The sequence below is a fragment of the Fusarium oxysporum genome, chromosome 1 (genome assembly GCF_000149955.1).
Source record: "Fusarium oxysporum f. sp. lycopersici 4287 chromosome 1, whole genome shotgun sequence".
Lineage (NCBI taxonomy): Eukaryota > Fungi > Ascomycota > Sordariomycetes > Hypocreales > Nectriaceae > Fusarium > Fusarium oxysporum.
The window spans coordinates 3,212,955-3,231,159 of NC_030986.1; the positions used below are offsets into that span (position 1 = coordinate 3,212,955).

General features: G+C 48.1%; 4 protein-coding genes across 11 annotated transcripts; 2 read left to right on the forward strand and 2 right to left on the reverse strand.

Moving 5' to 3' along the window:
- Window positions 1–61: 61 nt before the first annotated feature.
- On the forward strand, window positions 62–7,515 carry FOXG_00505 (uncharacterized protein). Of its 6 annotated transcripts, XM_018376885.1 has the most exons (9): window positions 62–227; window positions 283–339; window positions 392–1,782; window positions 1,839–1,925; window positions 2,005–3,372; window positions 3,441–4,561; window positions 4,609–5,391; window positions 5,444–5,691; window positions 5,742–7,515. In XM_018376885.1, exons 3-9 carry the CDS (start codon window positions 1,111–1,113, stop codon window positions 7,016–7,018), a joined length of 5,556 nt encoding a protein of 1,851 aa, XP_018232513.1. In that variant the 5' UTR covers window positions 62–227; window positions 283–339; window positions 392–1,110; the 3' UTR covers window positions 7,019–7,515. The 6 variants fall into 6 exon arrangements, with proteins under 6 accessions (XP_018232513.1, XP_018232512.1, XP_018232517.1 ...); XM_018376884.1 differs by having other exon boundaries at window positions 62–339; XM_018376889.1 differs by having other exon boundaries at window positions 4,609–5,691; window positions 5,742–7,134.
- FOXG_00506 (uncharacterized protein) lies at window positions 878–8,318 on the reverse strand. Of its 2 annotated transcripts, XM_018376891.1 has the most exons (3): window positions 8,063–8,318; window positions 7,135–7,838; window positions 878–7,082 (listed from the first exon to the last, which is right to left on the reverse strand). In XM_018376891.1, the coding sequence occupies exons 1-2, from the start codon at window positions 8,129–8,131 to the stop codon at window positions 7,317–7,319; spliced, it is 591 nt and encodes a 196-aa protein (XP_018232519.1). In that variant the 5' UTR covers window positions 8,132–8,318; the 3' UTR covers window positions 878–7,082; window positions 7,135–7,316. The 2 variants fall into 2 exon arrangements, with proteins under 2 accessions (XP_018232519.1, XP_018232518.1); XM_018376890.1 differs by having other exon boundaries at window positions 878–7,838.
- Window positions 8,319–8,451: 133 nt separating this feature from the next.
- On the reverse strand, window positions 8,452–12,740 carry FOXG_00507 (fanconi anemia group M protein). Its single transcript, XM_018376892.1, has one exon. The coding sequence runs from the start codon at window positions 12,591–12,593 to the stop codon at window positions 9,312–9,314; it is 3,282 nt and encodes a 1,093-aa protein (XP_018232520.1). The 5' UTR covers window positions 12,594–12,740; the 3' UTR covers window positions 8,452–9,311.
- Window positions 12,741–13,068: 328 nt separating this feature from the next.
- FOXG_00508 (uncharacterized protein) lies at window positions 13,069–16,377 on the forward strand. Of its 2 annotated transcripts, XM_018376893.1 has the most exons (4): window positions 13,069–13,119; window positions 13,205–14,338; window positions 14,499–15,941; window positions 15,994–16,377. In XM_018376893.1, the coding sequence occupies exons 2-4, from the start codon at window positions 13,850–13,852 to the stop codon at window positions 16,036–16,038; spliced, it is 1,977 nt and encodes a 658-aa protein (XP_018232521.1). In that variant the 5' UTR covers window positions 13,069–13,119; window positions 13,205–13,849; the 3' UTR covers window positions 16,039–16,377. The 2 variants fall into 2 exon arrangements, with proteins under 2 accessions (XP_018232521.1, XP_018232522.1); XM_018376894.1 differs by having other exon boundaries at window positions 14,499–16,377.
- Window positions 16,378–18,205: the final 1,828 nt, after the last annotated feature.

The window sequence follows — 18,205 nt, forward strand, 5'->3', positions numbered from 1 at the left end:
GATTCACTGTTCTGCCTTAATTTACTGCCAACTTTGAAGTATGATTTCAAATTTAGAGACGTGCCATTCTAGCGGTAGGCATTCAGCCTCTGAATGGCTCTCTTTTTATTTGTTTCTATTGCATAAGGTACTAGGTAGCTTTCATTGTTACCACCAAATACCGAAGCATGTCATGGCGCAATTGCGGTTTTATACTTCATAACGTTGTTTGCAACTCAATCGTAGAGGTATATTCAAGCTACATGGACGAACAGAATAGAATGGTTACTTATCTAAATGAAGATAGCGGAAGACAACAGATGGATGTTTCATAATTTGGTATGGGTCTGCACCGAGATCGTATGTTATATTCAATCAATTGACCTGCACTACTAAAATAGTGTGTATTTAGTCAAGCTCTTGACTGATCAGTCAGTGTCGATTCAAGTGGAATTTAGGGGTTTTCTGCCTGACTAAAATCCCAAAGAGTCCATCGCCGACCATTTCACGACTTCTGGCGGGAAATAATTCCAATTCACGCTGTCTCACCGCAACCAGACCATTGAATGTGATAACGATCATCTCAATAAGTAGATGCTGCCTTCCAAGCCAGGCATCAGTGGGTCTCTTTGGTCAAGGTGTTGGCCAAGATCACGAGCTTTCGCGTGTTGGTTGCTCGCCATTTTAGGCAGCACATACCCCTGTACCCCAGGAAGCTGCCACTAACACGCGTTGTGGGACGCGGTCTAACCTCACTGACATTTAGCCGTAGGGTAGTGGGGTAGACTTCTATTGATGGCGGTAGGGATGGCTTCAGCTGGTCAGGTCAAAGAGGAGGGGTTGGCATTTGGGCAAGTTCCATTCATGTGTATATAAAACTGTTGAGAAGTCCTCTCTTGCTCGGGTGTTCTTTCTCTGAGTACCTAAGGCGATCTAATAGCTTGATATCATATTCGTTTGACTACTGCAACAAGATCACTTTGTGTCATCTGCATTGAACGAGCTCAGTACTTCGCATTTATACACGTTTTCTCTCCCCTATACACCCTCAGCCTCCTTGTTTTCTCTATTTCCCACCCTAACCTTCAAGCTCTTTTCTACTACGTCCAGAATTCCTGATCTCCAGCAAAAATGGCCGGTCTCCCAAAGCTCCCTGCTCCTCATTCGGAGCTGGCGAAGTACATCTTTGACCACAAAGACATAAACATCACCGAAATCATGGAGCCATATCGCGAGTATGAAGCGAACTTGCGATCTATATATGCACAAGATCGCCAGAACCCAATCCTCGGTGACCCCTATCTCAATGTGGTTCCACTCTTTACTGAGAATACCAAGTTCATCACCACTCGCGCACGTAATCTGGACGCCGAGTCTGACGAGGAAAAGTCAAAGTACATAATGGCTCTTCCAGATGATAAGCGTCGTGCTCATGACTCCCCTGCGACGGTTGCGAACCTCGAAGAGTTCCAGAAGAACTTCAACATATTCTCAGAATCATCACTGGCTGACTTAGACTGGTCAAACGTTGTGGCTGCTGGTTCTTCAGTCGTCAACTGTCTTCTGCCTGTCCCTAAAGAGTTCAACACAACCAAAAGAAAACTTCGAGAGTATTACCACGAGAAGTTCTGCCCTGCTTCCGATGTTGATCTCTTTCTGTATGGGCTCAATCACGATCAGGCCATCGACAAGATCAAACAGATTGAACAGGCAATCAAAGATGCTCTTTTGAATGAGGTAACAGTCGTGAGAACAAAATATGCAATTACAATTGCTAGTCAATATCCTGTTCGTCACATTCAGGTACAGAAACCCACACTGCCTCACGTCTACCATAATGATCACTGATTGTATTCCAGATTGTTCTCCGCGTCTACAAATCTGTTAGTGAAATCCTCACTGGCTTTGACATTGACGCTGCAGGTGGAGCATATGATGGAACTCAGGTAAGTCAGCATACGTCATGAGAACACATTGTCTTAGCAAGGGGGTCCGGAGTTTTTGGCTTGGTCTAACGGGACTCAGGTATATGTGACTCCCCGGGCTCTCGGAAGCTTCATCACGCAAATCAACCACATTGATCTTACTCGTCGAAGCCCTTCTTACGAGAATCGACTGTCAAAGTATTCACACAGAAACTTTGAGGTCTACTGGCCTGAACTCGATCGAAACCAGATCGATCCAACCATCTTCGAAAGAAGTTTCAGAAGAACTCTAGGCTTGGCTCGTCTCCTTGTTCTTGAACGACTTCCAACCACCACAGCTCGAGATACTTATCTCGACAAGAGACGTGAGGAGCGAGGCCGGCCCAGGGTTTATAGATCCCACCAGGTCCTCCACGGCAACATCAAGGACTATCATGAGGATGAAATTGCTGATTGGTTGTCTGAGGAGGACGTCAGTAACTATCATACCTTCACTGTGCCTTATGGGCAGCACTTCAATGCCAAGCGGATCGAGAAACTCTGTTATACGCGCGATCTTCTTCTCAATGCAGAATGGAACCAGCCCGATGATCGAGAGGTTTACCTGCATCGCCACCCTGCATTCTTTGGGCGTGTAGAAGACGTGATTGAAGACTGCTGCGGCTGCTGCCCAGAGGCTGTTACGGACCAGGAAAAGGAGGTTGCAGAGAAGGAGGCTGAGATTTATATCAAAGGCAAAGTCTCCTTCTTGATCGATGACCCTGGTCGACAGCAAATTGGTTCTTTCAACCCTCTGACTGAGCAAGACTGGACTGATATGGCGTATGTGGGTAACGTTACCAGGCTTTGCCAGTCGATCGTCGATGGTGACGTTGACGACGTATCAAACTGGCTAAGCCAGGAAGATGCCGACCCTAACAAGAGAGACTACACTGGCAGAACCCCTCTCCACCTCGCCGTGATGACATCGACGCCAGAGGTCATTAAGTGTCTTGTTGAGCGTGGTGCACGGCTGACTGCACGACTGGCGGATGGCAAGAATGCCCTACACCTCGCTGCCTCACGAGGTGATGTGGAGATTATCAAAATTTTGATGGAGAAGTCAATCGAAAACGAAGAGGCTGAAGAGGAACGACAGGACAAGAAGCGCCGAGCAGCAAAGAAGCCCAGTTCTGACAATAATGACGGGGTTCGTAACGAGGGTGCTGCATCAGATCCCGATGGAGAATCAGATGGCGAGATTATTGATGACGAGACAACAGATGCCGATGCCGCATCTATGACTACTGGGTCTTTCGTCAAGATAAAGCAAGTTGAAGCAGAGAATGCTGAGGATCTTGTTCCCGAAGAGTCATCAGACGAGCCGGATTTCTTCAATGTTGACGCCTTAGCATGGGATCTCCAGTGTTCTCCTCTTCATCTTGCCATCGCAGAAGGCAACGAGGATGCTGTCAGGGTTCTTTGTGATGTAAGTGAAATCAAATCTGACTCCCTAACCTAGATGTCAAGGAGTTTTTACTGACAAATACTACGCAGTACGGGACCGATTCGATTCTGCCCGTCAAGTCTCTCGCGGAACATGGCGACAGTCGTGTGATTCTGACACTAGTTCTGGCCTTGACACTGCCTAACGACAAGGCCAAATCGATGGCAAATCTCCTCATGCGACTCGGTGCAACATCTGCCCAAGCTGATTCAAAAGGATGCACTGCTTTCCACAGATATGTTGAATCTGGAGAGGTGGAACTCATCGATACGCTCCTGGATAACGATAAGACGGGCATCAAGGCAGCTATCAATCACATGGTCTGCGATGGAAGTTATTGGAACGCAGAGACTATTGCTCCGATCAACACTGCGGTTCAGAGTGGTGATGTCGCTTTGGTGTTGAAGCTGCTGACTGCTGGTGCTGCAGCTCACATCGACTTCGATAATTGGTTGAAGTCCGCCAAGGTCTCCGACATGTCTGGGCGCCTGGGCAATCTGGAGACCAACCAGAAGATGTATAAGGAGACTGTGGAACAGCCATTAATCACCGCCATCCGATCTGGTCGCACAGACGTTGCAATCAAGCTTCTTGAAGGCGGCGCCGACCCAAATTCACTGAATACAGAGACACATCGGCTAATCTTCAATGAGTATCAGAGAAACTGGAACAAGGGTCAATCAGCTTTAGACCTGATCCAGAAGTCGCTGAAGAGTCTTCGTGGATTCACCGTTGAAACGAACGGACCTGTGAAACCAAGGGAGATCCCAGGGATGGATGAATTCCTGAGCCACTTCACTCCTGGAAGTTACTCTCATTGGGTTGTTTCAGAGCAAGTTGGGAGTGAAAAGAGGTCATTCGCGTCTCGTCTCAAGCGATATGAGGAGGATATCAAGAAGAATCCAGAGCCTAAAGGAGTTCCGGAAAAGCTGGAAGCAATCAAGGAGCTGTCAGCAGGCTTCAAAGCCCTTGAAGAAGAACTCATAAGCCGAGGTGGGAAAACCTTTGATGAGTTGCATCCTGACATCAAGACGAATCTGAGGAACAATGCCTCAAGCACAAGTAGCCGAATCAAGGACGAGAAAAAGGCCATCAAGCCTTTCGAGTTTCACTTCTCATTCAACAATGACCGTGATATGACGGAAAAGAGAAGAGATGGCTACATTGAGCTGTAAGTACATCCAGATCGCTTTTCATTGTCTTATCTAATTGGAACAGAATGGAGGCTGCGTGGGCGGGAGACATTGAGAAGGTCAAGGAGCTCTCCCTTCAAGCCTGGGGTGCCGAAAAGGATCAACCACCGCTCAAGATCGCTGTCTCAGATAACATGGGCAACACTCCTTTCTCGGTAGCCTTCCTTCGAGGACACCATGACCTAGCAAGGGCTTTGCTTGAAATTGTAAAGGCACAATGGTCTCCACCCAAAAAGGATAAGGTCCGCTTCAGAATGGAGGCTGGCAACGAAGATGAGGAGTATGAGTCTGATTCCGATGACTCTGATAACTCCAGCGAGAACGAACCACGAATAGTGTCTGAGAAGGTGCAGGACAAGTTCACCATCGACGATATTGGGCATGTTTCTATGGAGGTGGAGTCTCATACCAAACCCCTCCAAATCATATGTGAATCGGTTCCAAGCTGGTTGATTGAGAAGGAGAAGGTTGTGTACCGATATCAGAAGAGAAGCTTATTCGTCCACACGTTCGACACCAACGATACTACTGGCCTCAAGCTCCTTTTGGACTTGGCACAACACTATTCAGGTCAGAAGTTTGAAGGCGATGACGCCGATCAAGAGGACGAAGGCTCGACCTGCAGCTTTACCTTCCCCCAGTCGGATTTCAAGTGGGCAGTTGAGCACGGGAAGACTCAATTGCTCGCCCTAGTGATCAAACGGACTGGGGCAGGCATACCACTCGATCATCTCGTCAAGAAGAGTGGTGTCGAGCTGAAGCGAAAGCCGCGATATTACCAGGGGCTGACCGTCTACGGCAGGAAAAGGTACGAAGTAACGTCCATCGTCTTATTTACTCACCACTAATTCATTTCACAGAAAGGATTGGGCAAATGCTGGACGTGGTATGGTTATCAAAAGCAGCGGACTGAGGACGCCGCCTCTTCTCCATGCTGCTCTGGGTGGTAGTGTGGAGAGCGTCGAACTCTTCCTTGGAGATGCCCCGCATAGGTTGTATGGCGAGTTTGCCAAGTCCAAGGCCTCCAAGGAGGACTCAAGATTCAAGCATTTGAAGGAGAGTCCTGGCGGATTCGACCGCGCAATCTCCAAGTGGCTTGGAGCTGATAGTAAGCACTTCAACCAAAATCTTTACAAACAGTACTGACTCTGTTGACAGATGATCTCGTGATTCATTGCGCGGTTTTGGCGTATCCTGGAGACAATGCTAACGAGCTGCTTGATTATCTTGTTGAAACTTGCCCAGACTTCATCGAGAAGAAGAACTCTGAAGGTGATACACCGCTGATGGTAGCTTGCCGCCTTGGAAGAATCGACGCAGTCAAAATCTTGCTAGCAGCCAATGCGGATCAGTCGGCTCGGAACCAAAGGGGTGAAAACATCCTCCATGCAGCAATCGAACGCAGCCCCAAGGCATATCAGCTTCGTGAGCTTCTGGACCTCTTGGACTCAGGCCTTCGCAGCCATCTTTTCCTCCAGCGAAAGAACCTCAACGAGAACGGCACCACCCCCGTACACGCTTGGATTTCCCAAGTTTCAGGAATGACACTTGGTGCCGACAATCGCAACAATTACCGCAGATATAACGGCTCAGGGTATGCTAAGCCATACATTGGCCAAGAGAAGGAATTGGTCCTGATGCTCAAGCTCCTTCTCGAGTATTCCAAGGGCGAGGAACTCGAGATGCTCAACGGTGCAGGGGACACGTGCCTTCACACGGCGATTATGACTGGCATGATTGCCGCTGTTCGCGTCTTGGTAGAATTTAAGCCCAGCCTTGTCTACCGGGAGAACGCCGTCGGTCGGACTCCTGCTGAGCTCGCGCATGACAAACTCACTAGCCAGAAGTTTACCATGCCTGACAAGCCCAGCATCAAAGACCGAAATCGTGTCCACGATACCTTGCGAAAGAACTCGGAGGAGTTTATCCAGGAGGCCGCCATGGACGCTCATTCAACAGAGCAGAGGAGATCGCTCGAAAGTCTGGGGCTCAGTGACACCTACAAGCCACAGGAAGTTCCTCTGATTTTGGCTTCCATGGGTGTTGAGAAGAATCGTTCAAGCAAAAGGCTCGAATCCCGAAGCATCGATCTCGTTTTATGGGATCTCTGCCGCACCACAATGAAGCAGCATCCCGGGAAACGCCGGTTGGTAAGCTTGAATGAAGCCAATGATGTTGCTAAGAGATTGGGTGAGAAGTACTCAGCGTCAAGGTATTTCAGCGTTCAAGCTCGGGTTGACGACGAAGAAGTCGATCCCGATGAAAAGGAGTCCGGCACAACGATTGATTTTGCTGTCCAGGAGATGAAGTCTCGTCTGTCTCAAGCCTGGGAGACGAAGCGACGCCATGGCTCAAAAAACAGTTCGTCGGGCTCTGATTACGGTCGTTCTTCCAGTTCCGATGAAAGTTCCGATATTTATGAATCACTGTATTGAGTGGTGTCTATGTTGTGGCCATCAAGGCAAAGGATTTGATTTTCTTCTCAAATATGCATCGAGTCTTCAATCGATACTTAACAAGCTTGCACTTGGGGACTTTGGGGTTTATTTACTTATTATACGGCTGTCATGTTTCTTTTTCCGTTTTCACATTTTGAGACGAAAATGAATTGTTGATATGAGATGGTCCTAACTAATCATGAAATATCATTCGTAAAAGAAAATGGGAACGCCATTGTGTTTAACTTATCTCTCTCAACTTGTAAAGCAAATCGCAAAAGTGTGTCAAACTCTCCTATGAGACATAGACAACTGCCTGAGGTGCACCATCACCCCAGATTCCAATAACTGCCATGGTGAAACCCAGAGCAGAGAAGGCTGTTCGTGCAATGTAGCTGTGGACAAGGCCCTCCACCTCCACTCTCACCCCCTCGCCGTTGATATCATCAATATCTTCCTCACTGGCAGGCTCACTGTGAGCGTCGCCTAAAACCTCGTAGCTAGCCTCCATTTTAGCTCTTGGGGATTGCCGAGGCGCCGATGATGCGACATGTCGGGGAGCAGGCGCGGGGATTAGAAGGGGAGCGACGAATGAGAGGGTGGCGAGGAGACCTGTATAGAGAAGGTAAGGGTGGCGAGAGGAGCGGGGAGCGAGAGCAAAGCTGATGAGGAAGGGCGCAGAGGCGAGAGAAGTGAGGGCGAGGATGGGTGTCTTGAGAGCAGCGTTTAGAGAGGTGAGACCGTGGGAAGCGGAGTTAGAAGAGGGAAGTCGGAGTAGGACAGGAAGGGCGAGAGAGGTGATGGAATAAGAGACACCCTAGAAGACAAATATTAGCAAAGATTGGTAAGAACTCGATGGTATGTGAAGCAGTATGCGAAGCAGCATGCGACGAGGCATGACAACATAACATGATTACGCCAGGCCATAGACAAAGAAAGGTATATGCTATGTTCAGTTCTTTGCGAGCGTAGATGTGATAGAATTCTGTGACATCACTTGATACACAGGCTGCTAGGGTCAATGGTAGAATCCGAACGTACCGTCAGTAAGCCCAGCGAGACGGTGCCCACAAACTTGAGGAGCGAAACGCTCGTTCCTGTGGCAGTCATGGCTAATGGCTTGCTTCTTTATCAATGGGTTTTGTTATTCTCTCGGCGATGTTAATGGATAAGCAAGATATCCCTGGGTGGGGGATAGATTAGTAGCAAGTAATGATGTGATTAATGGGTCACGATAGGTACTCAAGTAGTCTACCACGAAACCCAGGAGGCCCCTGCTGGATTATCCTTTCCCCGGGGTGGCCAGCAGCCGCTCCAGCTGCAAGCTGTTTGCGTGAGTGGGGTCAGGAGGGGTAATAAGGCTAGGGGTGGTCAGAAAACGTCTGACGTGAAGATCTGATTTTGTATGGTGAATGCGGCTTCCCGCGTCTGACGTATTTTGACACCCCGCGGCCTTTTTACAAACCACTGCAAGCCTCATATTATTATAAGTAATTGGTTATCCCTGAAAAGGTCAGATCTTCACAAGCCTCTTCGGAGTTTCTTTTCTCCAGTCTAAGGGTGCCATTGTGGCTAGAAAGCACGCGTTTGAAGTTGGCGCCTCCGCGTCTAAAGTGGACCACATCGCTTAAAGGATTGTTTCTCCACTGTAGGCGCAGAAAACTCAAGGTCGTGATTCTGCAATTTCTTCCTTTCCTCTACTCTTAACAAAACGCACAACAGCCACATTTACACCTGTAAGTTACACCACACTTGTTTCCTGTATAATCTCGCATGATGAGCTCCTTTTTTCAAACCCTCCATTTCTCATAGGAAGAGCCGTCTGAGACTGCCCTCGGCATATGTATTTGCCAGCTAAGCTCCTGACAAGATGCTCTTCTCTTCGTCTCTGCTGTGCGCCGCTCTCGCGTGTGTTTGCACGCGGAGACAATCATGAGCGAGCGGGCGGTCGGTGAGCCTGGCAAATGCGTCGGGGGCGGTGGTGCTTATAAACTGGGTTTCTGAAGTTTCGAGATGTTGTCACCTTGTTATGTTCGATCATCATATATAGTCACACGGCTGACCAACACTAGCAGGATCTACACCAGTGAGCGATTCGTAAGGTATTGACACGGTCAGGATAAAGATATGAAATAATGACACCCTTACTGCGATTCGCCCATTCATCAATTGTTCTTTAAGATAGTCTATATAGCTTATTTACCATTTGTCATTACATCTTGACGCGTTTCTTCTAGTGACTTCTCTCGTTGCCAATTACCGAAAAACTTTCTGCAGGCCATCGTACGAATCAATCACTGTCGCTCTCATCCACAACAACTCGCCGTCCACGTGCTGTGCGTCTTGCAATAACATCGTTATCGGAAAACTCCTGGCCTCGTTGCTTCCCGGTCATCTTCAGAACTTCTCCGAGGTCTGGAATATCATCACTTTCCTGCGTGCCTGGGAATTGGGTCGGCACATAAAAAGGTTTTGTTGTTTTATCATGGGCACACTCAGGAGTGGATGTTGATGAAGCGGATGAGAAACTTGTTCGTAGAGAAACGGGCTCCCTCCCACTCGACATCGGGTGATTATCAGAAACGATGAAGTCCAGAAGATCTTCGCCATTGTCGGATCCATCAGTCTCAATCATATCGCTGTCGCGTTCACAATCATCACCGACCTCGTCGCTGTTAAGCCCGCCATTCTTCTGCCGAGGCTTTCGTTTCACTTTCGATCTAGGCTTGCTGCCTCGTTTTGGTCGCCCACGACCTCTAGGTATGACCTCGTCCTCTTCATCGTCATCGTCATCGTCCTCTTCATCATTCTCTTCAGAAAGGCCCTCATCCACCATGGAGCCAACAGCAAATGTTTGCAGTGCTAAATCGGATGACAATCTCCTTCGTTTCGCACGAGGTTGTACCTTTGAAGGTGGCTTTCTATTTTGTTTCTTCTTGACTGACGCTGTTGCTCCAATTCCTTTCGCTTTCGTTGTTGGTGTTTCGTCTGTTGGTTCGGTTTCTGATTCAGATCCAGCAAATGCGTGTACTGGTATCTCCAGGTAGTTGCTCCTATCTTGGTATCGACACGGCAAAACCAAGCTTTCTGGATCATGTGCCATCTTGTGCCACATTTTGACAAAGCGTTTGGTGCGTGTCCCATGCTTTAGCTTAAATACTGGTCTGAGCTGCCTCTGCAGTTCTGGGTGCGCTGTCATATCAGGCATATCTGTCTCCTCAATTATGCTATGATTGAACGGCAAGTTGCGGTATGCCCTGTTGAGCTCCTTAAGCTCTTCTTCATCGAGTAATACTTTGCTGAGTTCAGGCACTGTGGCGAGGTCACCCAGCTCCGGGTTGCGTTTGTTGTGTTGTTGTTTTGCTCTCCCACCAATTTTTAACATGCTCGCCACACTCTGAAATCCCGTCTCAACTCCGTCAGGCATATGAAACTTTTTCGGTGGCTTCTTCTTTCCTGCTGGTGCTCGACGCTTCTTCGGCTCCGGCAATGACTGGTCCTGTGTGTTTTCGACGGGAATGTCAACGTGTCGTTTGTCCACTTCGGGTACAACGCCTCTCGGAACGATTCGTGTCGAGAGATCAAATCGAAAATTGAACCGACTTCCCTCGCAAATCAATGTTTGCATCTTTTCGTAGTTGTCCTTGGATTTGGCAAATTGATCCTCTTCCTTGCCACGCATAAGTAGCAGCACGATGTTACCCGCTCGTTTTCGGCCAGTTCTTCCCATTCGTTGCAGCATTCGAATTGGGGATGCCGAAGAATCATAGCATACGATTAGATCGACCTGTCCGATGTCCAGTCCTTCTTCTCCGATTGAGGTAGCAACGAGCACGTTAAAATCACCCTTCTTGAACCTATTGATTGCCTCAATTTGCTGTGCTTGCTTCATACCTTCTCCTCTCTTGCCGTCAGCCTGTCCAACGAAGACACTAGCTTTGATAAGAGGTTGATGTTTATTCAGCATGCGCACAATATCTTCAGCAGAATCTCGGTATTCACTGAACACGATTACACGAGTCGCCGAATTATCACTTTGGTCCATGAAGTGATTCAACACAGTGTCGGCCAAGGCTGTGAGTTTGGGATGTCCCACAAACCCTTCCGTACGAAGCCATGTGGAAATTTTATCCATCATCTCCTGAAAATTAGAATCCTGAATCAGTTGGCGCTTGTACTTGGAACCCTTTTCTCCTCTGCCTTCCTGTTCGCTACGCAAGTCGACAAGATTGTCATAGAATGGCTTAATACCGTGGAAGTTTAGCAATTTTATCGAGTGTGCGATGCCGGTAAGAACGCTGAAGACAGCTCGCATCATGTGTTGCACGCCCTGGTTCGCATGCCTCCCTCGAGAAGCGAACCATTCTCTTTGGGATTGCATTAATCCGTATGCTGTGATAGCCATCGGGCTTCGTCCAAACCAGATATTTTGCGAGCTCAGTTTATCCGTCATCGGTTTCAGGGCCTTGGTGAAAAGTTCGCTAACTAGGACCATTTCGTCGGACGGATCAAGGACAACCTGTTCGATATTCCTCTGATGAACATACTGACGAATGTCTATTGAGTCTTCTGTGCGTATTTCGCAATGAGATATGCCCAGGTTGTCAATGACTTCTTGTACTGTCTCGATTTTTGAGCCAGGTGTGGCAGTCAATGCTAGTACTCGGAAGCTCTTGGAGAATCGTCGGATGAGTTTTGTGACCTTGGCATATGCATACTCTCCAACCGCGCGATGAGCCTCATCGATGACCAACAGAGCTATAGATTTCGGATCGGCATATCCGTGTGATATATCATTTAGTAGCGTCTGGGGAGTCATGAAAAAGACTCGACGTGACTCCCACTCATCTACACGGAGAGCTGGAGGGATATCACCTGTCAACAGTGTTGTTTCAGACCGGGGGATACCCGCAATATTGTAGCAAGCATCGACTTGTTGTGCCACAAGGGGCTTTGTTGGAGCAACGAATACTAGCTTGGCTTTCTTGGTCCATCGATAGAAGTTGAGCATGACGGTTGCAGCAATAAAAGTTTTCCCAAGACCAGTTGGCAATGCTACTAGGGTGTTGTTAAACAAACTGTTTTTGACGATACTGAATTGGTAATTTCGAATAGCGCCTAAGTTGGTGGGATAAACCCATGTCTGCATAGCCTCAGTGTCGACTTCATGGTGTGTTGGTTCTTCTCGAGGAAGATCGGCGCGGAACACTCTTGTCGCTGCTGGCTGGGAAGGGCGCGGGCCATCGCTTGATAGCGAGCCGCCAAAAAGGGTCGTCTGACGCCAGTTTCCGGAACTTGTTCGATTGAACCCTGTTCGAGGGGCTGGACCAGCTGGGGCTGCTACAGACACATTCGATCTCGACTGTGGCTCTGGGGATGAGAATGCATCTGAGGGGAGATCCTCCAACTCCAAAGCTGCCACAGCTGCAGAGTTTGGCCTGTTTGAGGGTTGCGATACTACTGCATGTAAAGCTTTTCTGTTGCCTTGTCCGTTCATAGAAGACGAGACTTGATCAAGAGCGGTAATGAAATCCTCATCAGCGATGTCATCGTCGAACTCATCACTGTCCATGGTGGCGAATAAGTGTAGTGACGCGCGGCTTCTCAGTATGCAGTGATTTGAATCAATAATTAAAACATTCTGGACGATGATGTTGTTTTTCTCCTTGTGATAGTGGTTCCCTGACAAAAACCAGGCACATGCAGATGATTGATTTAGCTAAGGAAGGCAAGGGCGCGTTGCCCATGTCCGGGTCGCGCTGGGTTAAAACGCGATATCACGTGATCCGAGACATATCTGAGGCAGGTACGAAGTAAGGTAGGTATAGCTTAGGTAGGATCTTTCCAGCTTTGACAATGTCTAACTCAGGTCCAACATTGAACTTAGGTACCTAAGTTTAGTAGGTATAAGGTAGGTACCTGGTAGGTTGGCTAGCTGAGAAATACATCATCAGGCCATCAATGCGCAGTGTTTGGAAAACCCTAAGGTAAGGTAGGTGTACCTTAGGTACGCAAAGTCTTTCTCGTACTTCCTTTGGAAGCACTTACTTTTCGCTCTTTACATGTGAAGCAAAGTAGATACTAGGTACCTTTGTAAGGTAATCGATCCTTGTTTTCCATTTAGGTTCCGAATTTACGCCGTTTGGCTTTCTGGTAAGTTAACCGCTAATTTGGCCAAATCAGGTAGTGAGGCTGCCTGGTCGAGTGCCTTTTATGCTCGCCAGGGTTAGTGGGGCCTTCGTAAAACGTCACAGCTTGCTTCGCGAAGAGAACTTCTTTGTCTTCGACAACATTTTACCTTCTTCCTCACGTATTGCTTCATCTCCGCACCACAAACGTCGGGGAGCTTGCGCAAATCTTTGTCATCAATCTTCGGCTCTCGCTCTCACGTCGACAGAGATAACGCCGCCGAATCGTCGCGTCTTATTCATTTCAACTCACTACACTACACAGTCGCACGAATCTCGACCGACCTACACACGCTTGTCCCTGCATTGGTGTAGACCATCTTCAGGCTGCGATCGCCATCTGAAGGAATCGCGTTTGACGGCTCGAGGCTTGGATTATCATCTGCTGCATCTCTGACTAGCTCTGGTCACCTTCCTCAACCACGAACTCGATCACGTTCAGCATTTGAGGTTGTGAGATCACCACACGGCTCCCACAAATTCGCAAGTGCAATCACCTGCGCTTCTGATACCACGCTATAAAGAAAAACTACATACAGAAAAGGGAAGGAGAAAAAACCAGAAAAACTACAGGCAAGACTACCAAAAAGAAGTGAAGTGAAAAAACCACTATCACTATCTCGAACCATCACCTACTACTATGGCGCCTCGAGGTCGTCAGAATACCAGCGGGCGCGAGACGCGGAATGCGCGCAAACCAGCTACCACCTCCAGAGGTGGAATTCAGAAGCGCAAGGCTGGTCGTGTTGATGGCGATGGCGATTTGGATATGGACAGTGCCGGTCGACGTGCTAAGAAGGCTACCACTGCTGATATCAAACCTACTCGGTCCAGTACTCGAACTTCAACACGTGGCGGCCCCTCCAAAAATGCTCAAAATGTGCTGAAACATTTGAGCAGCGGCACCGCTGCATCCCTTGCCTCTCGCATTTCAAGTGCTTCCTCTGGCAAGGGTCCCAAGACTCGATCTCAAGACATGACAGGCCTGACGGTTCTACGAGTTGGTGGTCTGAAAGAAAGCAAAGCAGCCAGCAATGCTGGAGGAGGTGTCAACGACCTCCTTGGCTTTATGGAGAGAAAAGCTGGTTCATTCCGAACTGGATCGAAGCGAAAAGTCGCCATCAAAAAGGTATGTATCGTCATTGACAGGGCTTCAGGTGCGGAATATTCGACTCGGCTATGCGAGATTCGGAGAACTATTTATCGATCTACCATGCATCCTGCTATATAATTATACACCCCCGCACCTCAGCTGATGCTATTCAACAACGCCTGCTAACTCACTGTAGCACCATACAGTCGGTGACTACGTCTACATAGGAGCGAGTGGGGAGGATGCTTCCGAATTAATCAAGCTCAACACATTCACGTTTGCTGGTGCGCCTTTGGAGGTCATCGAAGTGGACGAAGTCCCGGATAGGGGCACGGCAATCGAGTCCAAGTCTACTCTAGAGCTCCGTACCAAACTTCAGGAAATTCTAAGTTCTCGATATCTTGGCACCAACAAGCTTCTCAATTTGGATGCCCTTGCTTCAGACGCAAACCTCGTCACTTTGGGCATGTTTGAGAGTCGAGAACGTGCTCTGAAGACATTCAGGGGACTCATGGCTGTCTGCGAGAGTCTTTTCAAGACGGATAAGGAGAAGCAAGATGCAATCGAGAGCATCAGTCTGGCAAACAATAATATCGATGATGTTGGTCAAGTGGAAGTCGTTGCTACAACTTTTCCTCGTTTGAAAAATCTCGACATGAGTGGCAACCAGGTGGCTTCAATGCAAGCACTCCAACCATGGAAGGGCAAGTTCAAGTACCTCGAAACCCTATTCATGACAGGGAATCCCATTGAAACCACAGATCCGAGCTACCCATCAACCCTTCTGGAATGGTTTCCCAGGTTGCAGAACATCAACGGTACCCAACTACGCACCCTGGAGCAGATTGCTGAGCAGGAGGCTGCCCTTAGGCCTAAGCCAATTCCCCAGAACGGTCCTGATTTCAGGGATGTCGGTGGTATTGGCGAAAACTTCCTCTTGGAATTTTTTGCGGCATATGACAGCGACCGACCTGGCCTTGCGTCGAGGTTATACGACGAAGACAGTCGATTTTCTATATCGGTTGACACACGAGCTGCTCCGGATCCCAACGCTGCTGCACCTATGTCTTGGGCTTCGTATATCAAACTATCGCGGAATTTGACAAAAATCACCATGCCGAACCCTCGCATCCAACGACTCTTCCGTGGCACTGCTAGCATTCAGGATGCTTGGAAGACCCTTCCCCTTACTCGACACCCCGACATCAAAGTGGAAATCAACAAGTACATCATGGATTGCCATCCTTTACAGGGACTTGTCGACCCCAGCGGCCAGAGCTCCGGAGGCGTCGATGGCTTGATAATTGCAGTGCACGGTGAGTTCGAGGAGCAGGACCCCAATACCAATGCTACGGGAAAGCGAAGCTTCTCCCGTACGTTCGTCCTTGGACCCGCAAAGCCAGGGCAGGGGGTCATCCGAGTCGTTAGCGACATGCTGTCGCTTCGAACATACAGTCTACTCCCCAACGTGTTCGCAGCGCCTGCCTCAATTCCTACTACGGCACCAGCCGATCAACACCAAGCAATGATCACCGAGTTATGCAAGCAAACGGGCATGACACCCCAATACTCCGAGATGTGTCTTACCCAAGTGAATTGGGAATTCGACCAGGCTTTGGTAATATTTAACGAGAAGAAGGTATGGGTCTCATTTATCATGAAAGCGGGTACGGAGGACTAACAAATTCCAGTCACAACTTCCAGCTGAGGCTTTTGCTACGATGATTGGCTCATAGGATGGCTGGCCCAGCATCGAGGCTGTGGACCCAACTACGACAGGACGATACGGAAACATGCAGTGTGTTTAGGGTTCTCACAAGGTTGGGGGAAGAATGGACAATTATATCAAAAGGAGTGGGTAGAAATTAGATTAACAGCGATGGTTTGCAGCACTGTTGGAGTTTATTGGTCCATGCGGATATTTGCATCATAAGTGGTTATAGGCGATACTATTTGAGATTCGGATCCAGGAAGACTTCGGTTTGGTGAGGAAAGGCAGGCAGTTTGCATAAATTATAATGAAATACCGTTACAGAATGAAGACGCTGTATTTATATGTTCTCCTTGGTCTAAGCCCTCTACTATATCGGGAATGGGTTATAACCCGTTCGGAATTGTGTTATAGGTCAGGTTTCGGCTGCAATCGTGTTCTGGTACCTGACAGGGTCGCTCATACTCGCGTTTATACCTATGGAGGGAGTATCGCGAGGAAATGAACGTACAGACCTGGCCAAGCAACTAACAATTGTAATGTACACTGTATATACCTAAATCCCATTGGATGGCCATCATTCTTCATTTGTTTCGATTGGTTAGGCTTGCTCCATAATCCAAATAGAACACAGACCATACACTTTCTACATTGGTAATAAACTGACAACTACCTGAGTTTTGTTTTTGTTTTCCCATAGGCAGTATAGGGTAACATCGATCCATCTGTCTGCCAATAGTTACATGAGTATTGGTTTCAGGTGACTATTATTCAATCATATGATATCTAAATTAATCGTCTCTTGCTAACCTACTCAATGCAAAGAGGAACCGCCACCGGTGAGTGGTCTCCCAGCCTACGATTCGTTCATTAGTATAATCCGTGGCTATACCTTTAGATTTAACGGGTTCGTTGCGATGATCTACTGAATGCCCTTGATGAATTTCGCCCCACCGGAATACTAAACACGTTCACTGCTACAAAATATCTAGTAGTTACAGGCGACGATTCATTTCGTGATATAGTATGCACATATTCGAATAGGAAGTTATTGCTGGCCACTAAACTTATGGAAAGAGAGTGCATCGATGGAACGTTATTCACCTTCGCCTCTAACTGAGGTACTTGGCGTTGCATCACACCATCTTGCGAATATCCGAGAAAGTAGGCCTGCCATTTGCTCCATTGGTTTATTTCATGACTAGGTAAACAATCAATACCTAGGTAGGTAGCGAGGAGGTTAGTAGAAGTTGACCGGTGTTAGCGAGCACAAGACGTGTGTATGTTTTCAATGTCCAAGATACCTAGACAATTGGCTCAATCCAATGACATACAGGCCCATCCCTTGAAGATGAACCAAGATCATAATACGGAGTATCGCCAGGGTATATGCATATTAGAAGAAATCGTCATCTGAAAGGACAATGAGCATTAACAAGTAATTCATGAGGTACTCGCCGATTTGGGTGTTCCAATTCAATCAACATGTTCACACGCGGCTTTTGTCAAGACCGTTCTTGCTGAAAATCGTACACGAGAGGAAATACCTATGCAGGTTCATGCGAGCAATTCGAGAAGGGCAGGTGAAAAGAATCCAAGCTCTTATTAGCCTCGATAGGGGACCAGGGTCCTCAGGTTGGGTGCGCAATGGCGCGTTTCATATCGAGAATTGTGGGTTTAGCCTAGGACCCCAGCTAGGGGAGGCAAGAAAGCTTAGGACCTTGACCCTAGACGACAAAAATGTTCAGGGAACTTATCCCAAGCTCAGGGGACTCTTTACTGAGTTTATTTTGACATCCTCTTCTAATGTCTCAAGTTTTCTTGCTCCCCGAGGCCCAGCGAGCACTTACTGCAACAATTGGCGGGATACTAGATCGAAGTGTCGAAGCAGACATGGCCAATTAATGGGAGGGGTTGTCCGAGTTAGAGAGAGCCAGGTCAGGCTGGCCATGGACATCATTATCACTGATAATCTCTGACTCTCAACATCAGATACCCTGGTCCACGTAGCCCAACGAGTGTGGTATTGTGTGAGAAAGGAACGAAGCGAAACACAAACGTGTACACAGCCCAAGCACCATTCAATTCTCGTATTTGCTCATCTCTGCTGGTGACCTATAATGTTCGGCTCGCCGGGTTTGCTACGGGCGCGAATTCTCAAGAGTGTGGTCTAACATTGTACTTACGCAGAT